Below are 17,376 nucleotides of genomic sequence, written 5' to 3'. Positions count from 1 at the left end.
GGCTCCCCTCTACCAAGAGGCTTACCTGCTTTGGTGGTTTATTTAGTTTGCCAGCTTTGGCCTTGTATTGTGCCTCCTGCATGCCTTGTTCGGTGTGAGCTGACATGTGTTGCACCAGGATTGGCAGAGGGGGAGCCACTGTGGTGATTTCTCCCACCCCATTTCGCCTTGTATTTTCCTGCCCTAATGTTGCCAAAGTCTCAACCAAATAGTTAGTTCACTATCCACTGACTAGAAGTCAGTAAAAATATGAACGTTAGGGAAATGTTTATCCAAAGCATGTGGTACCAGTAGGAGAATTACATGCACTCTGCTTATTCGACACTGTGGTCTATTCCCCACGTGGAAATCGGAGTGAGTGAATAGTGGGGATAGACTGCATTGTATGAATTCCTTACACCCTGTGCTTGCTCCATTGGTAAAGGAAGACCATTGCCTTCCTTATTTTGAGAGCACTAATGTTCATCCTCTGGTCCCCACTGAACAAGAGGTAGAGTCATTACTGGAGGTTTTGGCAAGTTACCATCTGTGGTGTAGGGTATGTTCCTACTTCCTCTTTGAGTGCCTCATGCAGCAGGGCCTGCTTTAGCTTGGTATATACATTTTTTATTTTATTTTATTTTATTTTAATTTATGTATGTATGTATGTATGTATGGCTGCGTTGGGTCTTCATTGCTGCACATGGGCTTTCTCTAGTTGCGTTGAGCGGGGGCTTCTCTTGTTGCAGAGCACAGGCTCTAGGCGCCCGGGCTTCAGTAGTTGTAGCACACGGACTCAGTAGTTGTGGCTCACGGGCTCTAGAGCGCAGGCTCAGTAGTTGTGGTGCACGGGCTTAGTTGCTCTGTGGCATGTGGGATCTTCCCGGACCAGGGCTCAAACCCGTGTCCCCTGCATTGGCAGGAGGATTCTTAACCACTGCACCACCAGGGAAGTCCCCCCCAAACATTTTTTCTAAGTTACTTAAAGTCTTACTATGTTCTGTGGATAGGCCACATACGTATTACATAATGAGCCTTATATGTTTTATCATAAATTTGCCTTTGAATTTTAGGACTTTTTAAATTACATTTTAAGTGAAGTGAACTTTTAGTTCTTATTAAAAGTAAAAACTATAACACATGATCAACCCATATACATCTAGTTTTCATTTCTGAACCTCCAAGCTTGTATTGTTTATGCATCTCTATGTCATTCATCTTATATGGGTTTGGGGTTCATTCTAATATGGATTTTTAAAGCAATTTAATACATATACATGTGTGTATTCATATTCATTCAGAATCCTAAGAAAATTGTAGCATACTATGCATTCTCTTCCCCATCTCCTCTTCTCTTCCAGAGATAACTTCATACACATGTCTAGAGAGGTTCTTCATTCACTTTTACAAATGTTGATATTCTGTTGTGTGAATGGTGCATTATTTATTTAAACATCCTCTTTTAGTTGTATGTTTGTTTCCAACATGGGATTCTAATTACTAGGCTTTGAATCCATAAACACATATTAATGCCCATTTAAAATGAGAAGGTGGGGGACTTCCCTGTTGGTTCAGTGGTTAAGAATCCACCTGCCAATGCAGGGGACACAGGTTCGAGCCCTGGTCCGGGAAGATCCCACATGCCACGGAGCAACTAAGCCTGTGCTCCACAACTACTGAGCCTGCACTCTAGAGCCCGCCAGCCACAACTACTGAGCCCACATGCTGTAACTACTAAAGCCCATGTGCCTAGAGCCTATGCTCAGGAACAAGAGAAGCCACCAGAATGAGAAGCCCGTGCACCGCAATGAAGAGTAGCCTCCACTTGCCGCAACTAGAGAAAGCCCGCAGGCAGCAACGAAGACCCAATGCAGCCAAAAATAAAAATAAACAAATATTTTAAAAAAAGATGGAGTTGGGTGGGGCCTGCGGATACCGGAACCCAGATGTGCGGTTGCCTGGAAACTACAAGTTTTCCGCTAGAATGTATTCGCCCCTGTTTTGTGGGCCTATGTCTGCCCATATTAACTACATTCCCATCTTCCCTTGTAAGATTACATTATGTACAGAAATGAAATGAGCCTTAAGGCTTAGACTTGCCTCCTTGGAATTCTCAGTGGGAGGACAGAGACAATATGAAGATTTGAGAGCTGCTGCTGAACATACATAAAACTTTTTATGGAGGTGCTCCTACAATTTGCTGATTTGCCATAGTAAAGCACATTATGCGAAAGACAGGATGTAAACATGAACATTTTAACAGGGGTTAGTTGTGTCTGATGGGGCAAGGAGAGTGCCAGTTACACTATTCACTTGTATTTAAATTTCTTCACGTGGTAGTGTTGTTCTGTGTTTGAAATGAAATTAACTATGATCACCTCTGAGTGGACAGAGCAGAGGAATGTCTCACATTATTTACTGGATGTGAACTTTTGAAGACAGGGATCTCACCTTGGTCACTCCCTGCTCTTTCCTCTGCAGGGCTGACAAGTATAGAGCCCTCAGGAATAGGAGATTTCAGTTTCTTGCATTTCAGACTGCAATTTCAAATTGCACAGTCAGGGTTCACACTTCCCCAATTTTATCAAAAGAAAAATTTTTTAAAGGTTTAGATAATTTGAATCAGGATCTCAGCATTGTTAGCTACATTGCATTTACCTGTTTTGTCTTTTAGGCGTCTTTTAATTTCTCTCTCTCTTTCTTACTTTTTTTTTTTTTTTGAAGAAGAAAATGGGTCATTTGTTTAGGATCATTTCCACCAGTATACTAGCCAATTGCACCTTTTTTGGGGGGGGGGAGGAGGGCACACAGCCCAGTTTGTGGGATCTTAATTTCCCAACCAGGGATCAACCCAGGTCCATGGCAGTGAAAGCCCAAGTCTTAACCATTGGACCACGAGGGAATTCCGTAACTACTGCCTTTTGATGTTGCCTAACGCATTCTCTCAAATTGCCAATAAATGCAGAATTAGCTCTAGAGGATAATATAAATCAGATTCAGTTTTTTGTCAATGATACTTCAGAGGTGGTGCAGTGTCTTTCTCATTGCCTACAACTGGGTGCCATTATGACATGTTGTACATAGCTCTTTCTGTGATGCGACGATTGAGAAGTCCATGTGCTTCCCCAATACCAGTTTCCCACCAGCCTGTTGTCTGCTGGTTTCAGTTGTTACTGATGATCATTCTGTAGGTCTATTATTATATTAGAGGAAGCAAAATGTTGATATCCTATTTCTAGTTGTGAATTTTCACTTAGAATTCTGTAAAGAAGACCTTTTCCCCATTCTCTATTTGGTTACCCTGAAGTAGTCTGTACTGGAAAAGCAGGAGAAATGTTTCCTATTTTCCTTTTATTTTTCAGATTCCAGAATAACTAGTCAATTCCTTAAACAATGTAGCTTTCTATCAATTAGGAGAATGTGGATATTAAAATACTTGCTGTGTTTAAATCTTGTTCAGGTGCTTTTCTTTGATGCTTATTGGGGAATGGGATTCTATTCAAGTTGAATCTTGTGGCATCCTCATCCTAAATTGACCCCGGTCCTCTGATAGTTTCCTTGTGTCCTGGTTTGAATAGATGTTCTATCTTGAACATTTCCTGCTTGAGATCTGGAATTGGCAATTTTTAAAAAGACACTATATTCTTTTAGTGAGAAATTGCATTTGAATAACACAACCTGAGTAATTGGGATGGTAATTACTCCAGAGAGGACCATCATATGTAGATGTGTTTAATGGAAAGAGGTAAAATAAATATACATGGCTTAAATCAAATACAGATCAAGTTAATATTTATTCTTCCAAACAAATTTAAAGTTATACAGTGTTTACTTAAATTCTTTTCAATTTTTTTCCCTTTTGATCAAAGCCCCAGTTTCCACTGTGTACTGTACTTACTTATTAATACCAAAATATTAATATCAATATTTTATGAAAAATAAAATTACACATAAAATGTTAAGATCTTTATAGGTATTTTCAATGCATATATTTCAGTAGAAATATACAATCAAAATTTATTTTTTTAAAATATACTTGAAATATTACAATTTTGTATGGATAAACTACAGATTTATTACATGGTCAGTTTTATATGTTTTGTCATAATTTTGTCATTGAATTTGATTGTTCTAATTTCATTTTGATATTTTTTTGATAATTATATATAAAATATGTATTTTTGTCCAAAATTCAAAACTATAACTCAGGTAAATTTGCATATGTCTAGATTCTATTACTGTTCCTCCATACTGTTTTGTCTCTGCCCCATCACTCTTTTAAGATTCTAGTTAATTCTTAAATATTTTAAAATATTAAAATATGTAAGTACTTAAAATGCAGTTGTATATATGTGCATGTGTGTTTATTTACATTTATTTATATTCTTATTCCTTCACAATCATAAGAATAATTGTAGAATACTATACACTCTACCTGAGGAAGTAAAACTTTTTTTTTTAATAAATTTATTTATTTTATTTATTTATTTTTGGCTGCGTTGGGTCTTCGTTGCTGCGCGCGGGCTTTCTCTAGTTGCGGTGAGCAGGGGCTGCTCTTTGTTGCAGTGTGCGGGCTTCTCACTGCAGTGGCTTCTCTTGTTGCAGAGCACGGGCTCTAGGCACACGGGCTTCAGTAGTTGTGGCACACGGACTCAGTAGTTGTGGCTCTAGGGCTCTAGAGCGCAGGCTCAGTAGCTGTGGCTCACGGGCTTAGTTGCCCTGCGGCATGTGGGATCTTCCTGGACCAGGGCTTGAACCCGTGTCCCCTGCATTGGCAGGCAGATTCTTTACCACTGCGCCACCAGGGAAGTCCCGGAAGTAAAATTTATACTTTAAGATTGGACAAGAAAAATTACACATAAAATTCTCTTTGTGTTTTTTTGAGCCTCCTCCCTCCCTCCCTAATGTGCAGTGTGCATCTGCATTACACATTAACCAGAGATCCTCAAGGTGGAAGTGCCTGCTCAACCCTAAAGATCAATTTTTTCCTTTCTTCTGCACTTAGCAGTGTAACTTCTTAAAATGGTGTTCATTCCCAGCTCTGCAGGGGGTCATGGTGACTTGCTGTTTGCTTTGTATGTGCTTACCTGGACTTTGTATCCTTGGTGGACTTTATGTAAAATATCAATATGTCATTTTGATGTACAATCCTTTCTCTCAAAAATGTATATGACTGTGCCTTCAACTTCTAATAGGCAGAACAGTTCTCAGAGCTTTCTGAGAATCTGCTTCCCAGCTTATAATCTTCAGTTTGGCTTGAATAAAATTCCCTTTTTTTTCTTCTTAACTTGATAGTTAATTGAATTTTTGTGGACATAACTCACCTCCCTTTTTTCACTTAAGAATATATCCTGGGGATTTCTCCAGCGGTCCAGTGACTCTGTGCCTCCACTGCAGGGGTCACATGTTTAACCTCTGGTCAGGGAACTAAGATCCTGCATGCTGCGTGGCCAAAAAAGAAAAAAAGAAAAAAAAAGAATATATCCTGAAGGTAACATCATGCATGGGCATGGTAAGGAGGACCTTCATTCAAATTATGCCTGTAGAGAAAGATAGTATGTGAATGGTGCATCATTTATTCAAACAGCAGCCTTTATGTAAAAAAATCAATTTAGATGAATTTCATAGGGATTCCAGTTAATTTTTCATATGGATTCCAACTGATTTTTTAAAATTAATTAATTAATTTTATTTTTGGCCGCATTGAGTCTTCGTTGCTGCATGTGGGCTTTCTCTAGTTGTGTTGAGCAGGGGCTCCTCTTCGTTGCGGTGTGTGGGCTTCTCATTGTGGTGGCTTCTTTTGTTGCAGAGCATGGGCTCTAGGCATGTGGGCTTCAGTAGTTGTGGCACACGGGCTCAGTAGTTGTGGCTCACAGGCTCTAGAGCGCAGGCTCAGTAGTTGTGGCACACGGGCTTAGTTGCTCCATAGCATGTGGGATCTTCCCGGACCAGGGCTCGAACCTGTGTCCCCTGCTTTGGCAGGCGGATTCTCAACCACTGCACCACCAGGGAAGCCCCCAACTGATTTTTAACAGTTGCATAATCAATTAAATGGAGGAATGACATCCTACACAACAATTCAAATGTAGCTGGAGCAATTGGACGTTCATAGGGAAAAAAAAACAACCCACCTCAACCTAAGCCTCAGACAATATACAAAAATTAACTCAAAATAAATCACAGGTTTGAATCTAAATTGTAAAACAATTTAAAGAAATTTAAAAGAAAACATTTAAATTTCTAAAAAATAATAATAATAAAATAAAATAATTAAAAAATTTAAATAAAAAAATCTTTCTCACCTACAACTAAGCAAAGAGATCTTAGACATGGCAGCTGAAGTACAATCTATGGGAAAAAAAGTTAAACTTCTTCAAATTTAAAAATTTTTTCTCTATTGAAGAACTGTGAAGAGGGTGAAAAGGCAAGCTACAGAGTAGGAGAAAATATTTGCAAACAAAATACTCAACAAGAGCCTTGTTCTTAGAATATATAAAGAGCTCTTAAAATTTAACAGCTGTCCAACAGGAAAATAAACAAAAGACAGAACCTGAAGAAGAGAAACAGATGGCAAATAAGCACATAAAATGATATTCAATATTATTAGGCATTAGGGAATGCAAATTAAAACCAGAATCAGATACATATATCAGAATGGCTAAAATGAGAAAAAATAGTGATGACGCTAAATGCTGGTGAACATGAGAAAGTGAAAGGTTTATACCTTTCTGGTGAGAATATAAAATGATGCAGCCACTGTGGAAAGAGTTTGGAAGTTTTTTACAATACTAAAAATGCACTGCCCCTATGACACAGCAATTGCATTCCTGAGTATTTGTCCCAGAGAAGTGAAAACATAATAACACAAAATCTGCACACTGTACAAATGGCAGCTTTATTTGTGATAGTCCCAAACTGGAAATAACTCAGTTATCCTTCAACAAGAGAATAGTTAAATGAATAATGATATAGCCATAGCATGGAATACTACACAGCAGTAACATGGGATGACTGTTGATACATGCAATGACTTGGCACGGATCATAAGTCCATTACACTGAATTTAAAAAGCCAAGCTTAAAAAGTCACAAACTATAAAATTCCATTTGTATAACATGTGTAACACAACCAAATTATAAAGGTGGAAAACAGATTAGTGGTGGCTTGGGACTGGGAATGTAGGGGCGGCGGTGGGGGGAATAGGTAAGGTGAGGCTATAATGGTAGCACAAAGGAAACTTGTGACAGGAAAGTTCTGCATCTTGAATTTGGTGGTATTGCATAGAACTATACACACGTACACATACACATATACACAAATACATATAAAACTGGTGTAATCTGAAAAAACCCTGTGGATGGTTGCAACATCCTTGATATTTTAGTACATTTTTACAAACTGTTGCCATTGCAGAAAACTGCACAAAGGTACATGGGACATCCCTGTACATTGTTTTTTTTTTTTTTTTTTTTTTTGCAATTTCATATGAACCTACAATTATTTTAAAATTTAAAAATAAAAATCATATATATGTGTGTGTGTATATGTACATATATGTGGATATACACACATACACATACAGGATGATGGAGAAGCAAATGTGATGTATCCAAATAACATATTGTTACTTGGCAATGAAAAGCGATGAACCCAGGAGTTCCCTGGCAGTCCAGTTGTTAGGACTCCACACTTTCCCTGCCGAGGGCCCAGGTTCAGTCCCTGGTTGGGGAACTAAGATCCCGCAAGTGGCATGGCGTGGTCAAATAACTAAATAAAATGTTAAAAAAAAAAGAGAGAGAGAAAGATGGACCCATGATCTACATTGATATTGATGGATTTCAAAACTGTGCTGAGAGAAAGGAGCCTTACCAACAAGAGTACATAACAAATAATTCCATTTATATAGAGTTCTGTAATAAGTAACCTAATCTTTGATGGAAAAATAAATTCAAACCGTTGTCTTCTTTAGGACTGGGGGTGAGGGCTGACTGGGAAGGAGCATGAGAGGACTCCCTGGGTGATGGTAATGGTCTATATAACTCGGTAAATATCCATTTACAATTAGAGCATTTCACTGTATCTATATTTTATATCAAAAGGATGGACTGTTAGGAATTCCCTGGCGGTCCAGTGGTTAAGACTCTGGGCTTCCACTACTGGGGGCCTTGGTTCGATCCCTGGTCGGGGAACTAAGATCCTGCAAGCCGCACAGCAAAGCCAAAATAAATAAATAACTAAACTGTAAACAAATATTGAACTCCGTGATTAGCATGCTGAATTATTTAGGGGAAGTGTACAGATGTGTGTAATTTACTTTGAATGTATAAAAAAATAAGATGGATTTATGGGTGGATAGAGGATCATATCCAGGTGCTAAGTTTACAGCTGTCCCTTATGAAATTTATGCTATTTTGCTGTTTATTTGAAACCTTCACAATAAAATAGGGAAAAAAATCAATTGCAGATGGATTGCATATGGATTACAGAGGGATTTATCTTTAAATGGGAAAACCCTAAATGGATATAATTCATATGAACAAAAGCTCTTTGAATTTCTCAATTACATTTAAGGGTGTAAAAAGTGTTCTGAGACCAAAAGTTTTGAGAACTTCTAGCCTAGAAAAATATTTGCTTATATGCATTATAATACGTAGACAAAAATGTGTATAGTATCATTGTTGTACCTGTCCCAAACTGGAAGCAACCCAAAGGCTCAGCAGCGGGAGAATGGCTAGATAATTTATGACAATAGAATTCTTAACAGCAGTGAAAATGAGTAAGACAGAGAACATGCAGTGACGTGGATGAGTCTTACAGAGATTTATTGTGTGAAAGAAGTTAGACCAAACAGATTCCATAAGATATGATTGCATTTATAGAAAGGTATAATACAGGAAATTTTCGACTATATGTCGGAGAATTATACACTACAGGGAATGCTATCAGGAAAAACCATTAAATGATGTCCTAAAAATAGAGGATTGGGGCCTCTCTTGTGTCTCTGGAAGCCACTTAAGAGGCAGATAGGGCTGAGGGACATCCCCTCCCGCCACTCTGAGAAAATAGAAGCGTTTACAGAAAGTATTTCAATCCAAAAGCTGCCATTGTGTGAGGGATCCTTTTTGAGAAAATAACTAAAGGTCTGGCTGAAGCAACTTGATGAAGAATCAAGTTTGTTGGTCTCCCTTTGTGCCCAGTGAAAAGCATGTTGTATATTATGGACAGTTGTGCAAATCTGAATCTTTCTTTAATGCAGGGGAGAAAGAGTTCATGCATTTTACTGTTGTCCATTCCATACGTAACTAAACGTAAATTTAAGTTCATTAGTTTTAAATATTATTTGTCAGGCTTAATCAAATTTCCGTTTTGCTTCACAGTCTATACAGGGTCATCGCAGCATGTGTAACAGCAGCATCTCCTGCAGTGCCTTACCTTACTGAGGATTCTCAAAAAAGTGATTCTGAGAGTTGTGACCCCTATACCATGAGGAAGAGCTTTGATTACACCCTGAAAACCTGGTACTGTGTCTTGGAATCTAACAGGATGAAAAAGAGCAAACTATAGGGCACCCCACTAATCTCCAAATACCAGGTAAGTTTTGTGTGATTTTCCAAATTGACAGGAACTACATCTGAGAGGTTTTTTTTTTTTTTAATATTTATTTATCTATTTGGTTGTGCCGTATCTTAGTTGTGGCAGGTGGGCTCCTTAGTTGTGGCATGCACACTCATAGTTGTGGCATGCATGGGGGATTTAGTTCCCTGACCAGGGATTGAAACTGGGCCCCCTGCATTGGGAGTGCGGAGTCGTACCCACTGTGCCACCAGGGAAGTCCCTTTTTTTTTCTTTTTTTTTTTGGATGTGGACCATTTTTAAAGTCTTTACTGAATTTGTTACAATATTGCTTCTGTTTTGGTTTTTTGGCCCCGAGGCATGTGGGATCCTAGCTCTCTGACCAGGAATCTAACCCACAGACCACCGGGGAAGTCCCCATCTGAGAGTTTTTTTTAGATCTCTTTTGAGCAGATCTTGTTGCTGCTGGAAAATGTAAAATGAACAAGGAAAGGATAAATAGAAGCAAGGAGTAGCAAGGACTGAGTAAGAAGGGGTCTGAGCAAAGTCAGTATTTACTGTTACTTTGAGGTGGTTCCGCCTGGGAGGGGATCCCATCAAGGTAGGGTAGGAATTGTTTCCTCTAGGGGTGCGTCATGTTCCCATGTAAACTGAGATTAATCAGAGCGGGATCAAGCCCTAGACCACAATTTTCATTTTATAGTTATGAATTGGAATAGAAAGTGACCCAATGTTTGCAGTCTGCAAATGTCAGCTGGCAACCTTGGTTTACTAACTGGAAAGCATTTGGATTGGTTTGACATGAAAAGTACTCACCCCTTTCCCAAACCTAAGTCCTGTGAGAATTGAAGTAATGGGAGAATTAAGGATTCTTCTTTGTCTACTGTGTATTCACAGGCAAAAAGAATATTAGGGATAAACAACCAGGACCTACTGTATAGCGCAGGAAACTATACTCAATATTTTGTAATAACCTATAAGAAAAAGGAATCCAAAAAAATAGATACATATTAATATGTATGTGTAACTGAATAACTTTGCTGCACACCTGAAACTAACACAACACTGTAAATCAACAATACTTCAATTTTTAAAAAAAGAATATTAGGGAATATATGAATTTCTATTAAAAAAATGGAAAAGGTAAACCCAAAATAGTGTGAGCAAGCTTTATAGTGGAAAAATTTGGTGCACAATTGTATACACATGTGTGTGTATATACATTCTCAAGAAATGAAATATATTGCCTCTGCATTCAATCTGATACAATAGGATGTTTTGTTTGAAATACATAGAGGAATTCCAGCCTCACACAGTTAATTGTGAATATCCCATGAAGTCTTTGGAAGACTCCCCTATACATTCACAGGAGAATAAAACTGAGTAAAGAAACGTAAAAAAAAAAAAATGAAATGAAATATAATTCCAGTGGTAATATAGAAAAGCCCCCCCCCCCAAAAAAATAGTGCCATAAAATCCCTGAGTATCTTACGTAAAATAAAATCTTAAATTGAAATTCTTTTTTTTCTTTTTTTTTTGGCAGGGGAGGCCCGCACTGTGTGGGCATGTGGGATGTTAGTTCCCCGATCAGGGATACTATTTCTGTTTTTATTTATTTATTTATTTAGGCTGCGTTGTGTCTTCGTTGCTGCGTGCAGGCTTTCTCTAGTTGCGGCGGTGGCGTGGGGGGGCTATTCTTTGTTGCGGTACGCGGACTTCTCATTACAGTGGCTTCTCTTGTTGCGGAGCATGGGCTCTAGGCACATGGGCTTCAGTAGTTGTGGCTCACAGGCTCTAGAGCGCAGTCTCAGTAGTTGTGGCTCACAGGCTTAGTTGCTCCGCGGCACATGAGATCTTCCCAGAACAGGGCTCAAACCTGTGTCCCCTGCATTGGCAGGCAGATTCTTATCCACTGAGCCACCAGGGAAGTCTTATACTATTTCTAAATATCCTCAGCTATTCCTGAAGGAGGTGGTAAAACTAGGTTCACGGTCTTTGTATAACTATTTACATATAGGTCCCAATTTGGCTAAATCTAATAGGGCAGTTTCTGGTTTTTTTGTTGTTTTTTTTAATACACTTTTTAATACATTACCTTAATCAAAACTGCCTCGAGATGGGACTTCCCTGCCGGTCCAGTGGTTAGGACTGTGCTTCCACTCCTGGGGGCATGGGTTCGACCCCTGGTTGGGGAACTAAGATCCCACAAGCTGCGCGGTGCTACCTCAGAGAACTGGCACTTGATAGACATTTGCATGTGAATAAAGAAGGAAATGGGTAATTTAGTGCCCTGTAGAGGACAGATTTATTACACCCCATGAAGAAAAAAGCAATCTTTGCAAAGCGTAACTTAGAGACAAACGTGTCATGGGTGATGAGAACGAAGGGGCTGAGAGTCGGGAAACATAAAAGCCACGAACACAGATGTGTTACCAGCCATAGAGCTGGATTCACACTTAGGACTACACAGAAAGTCAAAATGGAGGAAAGAGAATAAAGTAAAACAAAGAAGCTCACCAAGATCAGGATGGTGCGTGTGGCTCTGGCCTCATGGGAAGGTCTCGGGGAGAGGCTGTTGCTGTGAATGTGTTGGACTCGCTGCTTGTGTCTGTGCAGGACAAGGACCATGGAGCCACTAGCCCAGACCATGAGACACAAAAATACAGTCAATGAAAAATATTATGCTTGCCAGCAGTAAGCTTGTAAATTTGTCTGGAGTGGGCCCAGAACAGTATTCATATACTTTTTCCAAACTTATATTTTTGGTGTTGCTTGGGCCATGCACCTTTATAGCAACATGCATATTTACTAGGAGACTCAGGATCCAGCAAGAGGAACAGCAGAAGCCATTGTACTTTGGGATTCTAATTTTGAGCTCCATCCACTTAGAGCTACTGGGACAAAGTTTTTTTTTTTTTTTTTTATATATCTTTATTGGAGTATAATTGCTTCACAATACTGTGTTAGTTTCTGTTGTACAACAAAGTGAATCAGCCATATGCATACATATACCCCCATATCCCCTCCCTCTTGAGCCTCCCTCCCATCCTCCCTATCCCACCCCTCTCGGTCATCGCAAAGCACCGAGCTGATCTCCCTGTGCTATGCTGCTGCTTCCCACTAGCTATCTGTTTTACATTTGGTAGTGTATATATGTCGATGCTACTCTCACTTCGCCCCAGCTTCCCCCTCCCCTCAAGAAGCCACCAAGGAGGCAGGTAGTGCTGAGGGAAACCCCTCTGGCTACTCTATGAAAATAGAAGACAAGTTTATATCCAGCAACAACCAGAAAATATTTCAGTCCAAACGCTGCCATTTCCTGAGGGATCCCTTTGGAGAAAAGAACTAAGCAGTTGGCTAGGACAAGTTGGTTGAGGATTTGGTCTGTGGGTCTGAGACTTCGTCCAGTGATCAAAGTGAAAGTATAAAAACAAAGAAGTGAGGAGTTTCCCAGGATCCCAACTTTCATCTGAGTGAGGAAGATAATCACCCAGTCTAGGTTAGTAGAAACCATCACATCAGTACCTGAGGGATAATGTTTAATTGTAGTCAGAAGAATCTGAAAAAGAAAAGAAAAACTATATTAAATCTTATTCCCAGAAGTGTTCAATGCTTAACCTGACATTAAAAACAAACTGAGGGCTTCCCTGGTGACACAGTGGTTAAGAATCTGCCTGCCAATGCAGGGGACACGGGTTCGATCCCTGGTCCGGGAAGATCCCGCATGCCGTGGAGCAACTAAGCCCGTGCACCACAACTACTAAGCCTGCGCTCTAGAGCCTGTGAGCCACAACTACTGAAGCCTGCACACTTAGAGCCTGTACTCCACAACAAAAGAAGCCATCACAGTAAGAAGCCCACGCACCACAACGAAGAGTAGCCCCTGCTCACCGCAACTAGAGAGAAAGCCCGTGCACAGCAACGAAGACCTGGTGCAGCCAATGAATAAATAAATAAATAAAATTTAAAACAAAAAAACCTGAGAATGTCTTTATGAAAGCAAAGGTTTTTTTTTTTTAATTGAAGTACTTTATGTAAAAGCACAGTTCTGAAAACAATGTAAAAGTAGGGTACCAGTAGACATACTCTGCCATATACACAGACTGTAAAACTTTGCAGCTGTAACAAATGAATCTGGAAATTATCTACACACTGCTATGGAGTTATCATCAAAATGTACTTTAATTGCAATAAAAATCAGGGTGCAGGGAACTTCCCTGGTAGCGCAGTGGTCAAGAATCCGCCTGCCAATGCAGGGGACAAGGGTTCGATCCCTGGTCCGGGAAGATCCCACATGCCATGGAGCAGCTAATTCCATGCACCACAACTACTGAGCCTGTGCTCTAGAGCCCATGAGCCACAACTCCTGAGCCCACGTGCCACAACTCCTGAAGCCTATGTGCCTAGAGCCCGTGCTCCGCAACAAGAGAAGCCACCACAATGAGAAGCCCATGCACCGCAACCAAGAGTAGCCCCCGCTCCACGCAACTAGAGAAAGCCCACGTGCAACAACGAAGACCCAACACAGCCAAAAATAAAATAATAAATTAATAAAATTTTTAAAATGCTGTGGAAGGGGCTAGGTGGAAGCACAGAAACCATGTAGAAGATTCTGAGTGTGAGATGATGGTGGTTCTGACTCGGAGGGAGCAGGGTGGATGACGAAAAGTAGTCAAACCCTGGTACCTTTGGAAGGTGAAGGCAACGGGACTCCTATGTGATAGACGTGAGGAGAGAAACAGAGGCTTCGAGGATGAGTCTGAGAATTTTTGCCTGGGCAACTGGAATATGAGGTGCTCTTGAAAGAAATAGGGGAGGTTGAAGTTGGAGTAGGTTTTTATTATTTATTATTATTATTTTTGCCCACACCACGTGGCTTGCAGGATCGTAGTTCCCTGACCAGGGATCAAACCGCTGCCCTCGGCAGTGGAATTGCGGAGTCTTAACCACTGGACTGCCAGCGAAGCCCCTGGAGTAGGTTTTTAGGGAAATAGAAACTTTGGATACATTTTTGTATGGTACATGTGATGTATATAGAGTTAGGACTTTATTTTTAAGTCTTTATTGAATTTGTTACAATATGCTTCTGTTTTATGTTTTGGTTTTTTGGCCCCGAGGCATGTGGGATCTTAACTCCCCAACCAGGGATTGAACCTGCACCCCCTGCATTGGAAGGCCAAGTATTAACCACTGAACCGCCAGGGAAGTCCCAGTACTTTATTTTGTTCAACAGGTAAAGAATTATGTTAGGGGGAAAATTAGGGTTGGCTTCCAAAAATGCATTTTCTATATTAAAAAATATAGTCAAGATTTGGAAAAATAAAAGAAGGAGCTTGGTTATGAACCTATTCAGTCTCAGGTACCTGCCAGACATCTAAGGATAATGTCCAGTAGGAATTAGGTACAAGTCTGAAATTTGGGAGAAGTAACTTGGCTGAATACATCCATTTGAGAACTGTTAGATGGTATATCAGTCATAAGACAGGGTGAGATCCCACAGAAATGAAATAAGAGTTCAGGATAGGAAAACAGGGAGTACAGAAAAGTCTCTTGAAAAACTGTCACACAAAAGTAAGAGACATGAAAGAAGCAAGGAGCATATTTGGCCAAGGAGTAGGCAGACTATTGTTTATAGAAAAGACAGTATTTACAATGCAATTTGTAAAAGAAGAAAACAGAGCATCAGTGATTCAAATCAACGAGATCTGATCAACCACAGGGTCAGATCCAGATTGGTCATTTTCTCCAGGAAGTTCTATCCCTTGTGCTTTTCCCATGTGAAGCTGTGTTGGTACATGCAGGTATTGTATTACCATGTTTTCACAGTAAATTGCATCTTTAATCACCTGAAGGATGATCATCTCTATCCCAAATTATGACAGGGTTTTGAATTTCCTAAAATTTTGTTAAGGATGTTTTGCATCTATGTACATGTGGGTGTTGGTCTGCAGTTTGCTATTAACAGTACTGCCTGATTTTGGTATCAAGTTAAAGCTAATCTTGTAAAACTAGCTGAGAAGACTTCCATCTTACAAAAATAATAATTTGAGTGGAATTGGAATTATTTCTCCCTTAAATGTCTAGAAGAGGTCACTAGTCATCTTGGCATGAAATCATAGTAGGAAAATTTTTTTTTTTTAATTTTTTTTGATTGATTGATTAATTGATTTTTGGCTGCGTTGGGTCTTTGTTGCTGTGCACAGGCTTTCTCTAGTTGCGGCGAGTGGGGGCTACTCTTTGTTGCGGTGTGTGGGCTTCTCATTGCAGTGGCTTCTCTTGTTGCGGAGCACAGGCTCCAGGCGCGTGGGCTTCAGTAGTTGCGGCTCACGGGCTCTAGAGCGCAGGCTCAGTAGCTGTGGCACACGAGCTTAGTTGCTCCACGGCATGTGGGATCTTCTCGGACCAGGGTTCGAACCCGTGTCCCCTGCATTGGCAGGTGGATTCTTAACCACTGCACCACCAGGGAAGGCCTGGAAAATTTTAAACTACCAATTCAATGTCTATAATAGAGGGCACTTCAGATTACTCATTTCTTTTTCAGTGAAGCTGAGTAGTTGGAGTATTTCAAGAAATTTTTTTGTCAATTTCTGGTTTTTGTAGAGTTGTTGGAAAGTGTTTAAAATATCACATATAGGGACTTCCCTGGTGGCGCAGTGGTTAAGACTCCGTGCCCCCAGTGTAGGGGGCCTGGGTTTGATCCCTGGTCAGGGAACTAGATCCCACATGTATGCCACAACTAAGAGTCTGCATGCTGCAACTAAGGAGCCTGCCTGCCACAACTAAGACCCAGTGCAACAAAATAAATAAATAAAATATCACATATAATCCTTTTAATGTCTTTAGTGCTATTCCATCTTTCATTCTTCATATTGGTAATTTTTTTTCTTTTTTTCTGATCAATCTACCTAGAGATCTATCAATTCTGTTGATCCGAAGGACAGTTTTGGAGTTTGCTGATTTTTCTCTATTTTCTATTACCTATTTTATTAATTTCTGCTCTTTATTCTTTCTTTCCTTTTGCCTACTTTGGTTTTTAAATTTTTTATTTTATTTTTTAAATCAAAGGGCACGGTTTATTTATTTATCTGTTTATCTATTTATTTATGGATGGCTGCATTGGGTCTTCATTGCTGTGCACGGGCTTTCTCTAGTTGGAGTGAGCGGGGTATACTCTTCGTTGCAGTGCATGGATTTCTCATTGTCCTGGCTTCTCTTGTGGAGCATGGGCTCTAGGCGTGCAGGCTTCAGTAGTTGTGGCACATGGGCTCAGCAGTTGTGGCTTGTGGGCTCTAGAGCTCAGGCTCAGTAGTTGTGGCGCACGGGCTTAGAGCACATGAGCCACAACTCAAGCCCACATGCCACAAATACTGAAGCCCACGTGCCTAGAGCCCATGCTCCGCAACAAGAGAAGCCACTGCAGTAAGAAGACTGCACACTGCAATGAAGAGTAGCCCCCACTTGCCTGAACTGGAGAAAGCCCGCGCGCAGCAATGAAGACCCAAGGCAGCCAAAAATAAATTAAAAAAAAAAAGTCTTAAAAAAAAAAGTGCTGAGAATTTCCCAAATCATCAAGTCTTGGGTCTTTTCTGTTTTTTATGTCTTCCCTATATTTACTTTTCCTTATCACATTTTACTATAATCAGTAAGAAGAAACGAGGCCGCAACTTTCAACAATTTTTAGAAATGTCCTCAGCTAAATGTCCATAAAAATACTTGCACATGAATATTTGCAGTAGCTTTATTTTTAATATTTAGAATCTGGGGGGGGGGGGAAACCTCCAAATATCATTTAAGATAAATTGATATGGTGTGGTATATCCATAC

General features: G+C 40.0%; 1 protein-coding gene across 1 annotated transcript in view; it reads right to left on the bottom strand.

The window, feature by feature from the left end:
* The window catches only part of LOC133077807 (vomeronasal type-1 receptor 1-like), a 43,565-nt gene that overhangs the window by 25,224 nt on the left and 965 nt on the right, over window positions 1-17,376 (bottom strand). Inside the window, 3 exon segments of the mRNA XM_061172548.1 lie at window positions 11,986-12,217; window positions 12,219-12,469; window positions 12,752-13,111. Coding sequence (XP_061028531.1) covers window positions 11,986-12,217; window positions 12,219-12,469; window positions 12,752-13,066 — 798 coding nt within the window. The 5' untranslated portion in view covers window positions 13,067-13,111.

This window comes from Eubalaena glacialis, chromosome 18 (assembly GCF_028564815.1).
Source record: "Eubalaena glacialis isolate mEubGla1 chromosome 18, mEubGla1.1.hap2.+ XY, whole genome shotgun sequence".
In the NCBI taxonomy this organism is placed as follows: Eukaryota; Metazoa; Chordata; class Mammalia; order Artiodactyla; family Balaenidae; genus Eubalaena; species Eubalaena glacialis.
Note: the sequence above shows the minus strand (reverse complement) of the source record. Positions and strands in the feature narration are given on the sequence as shown.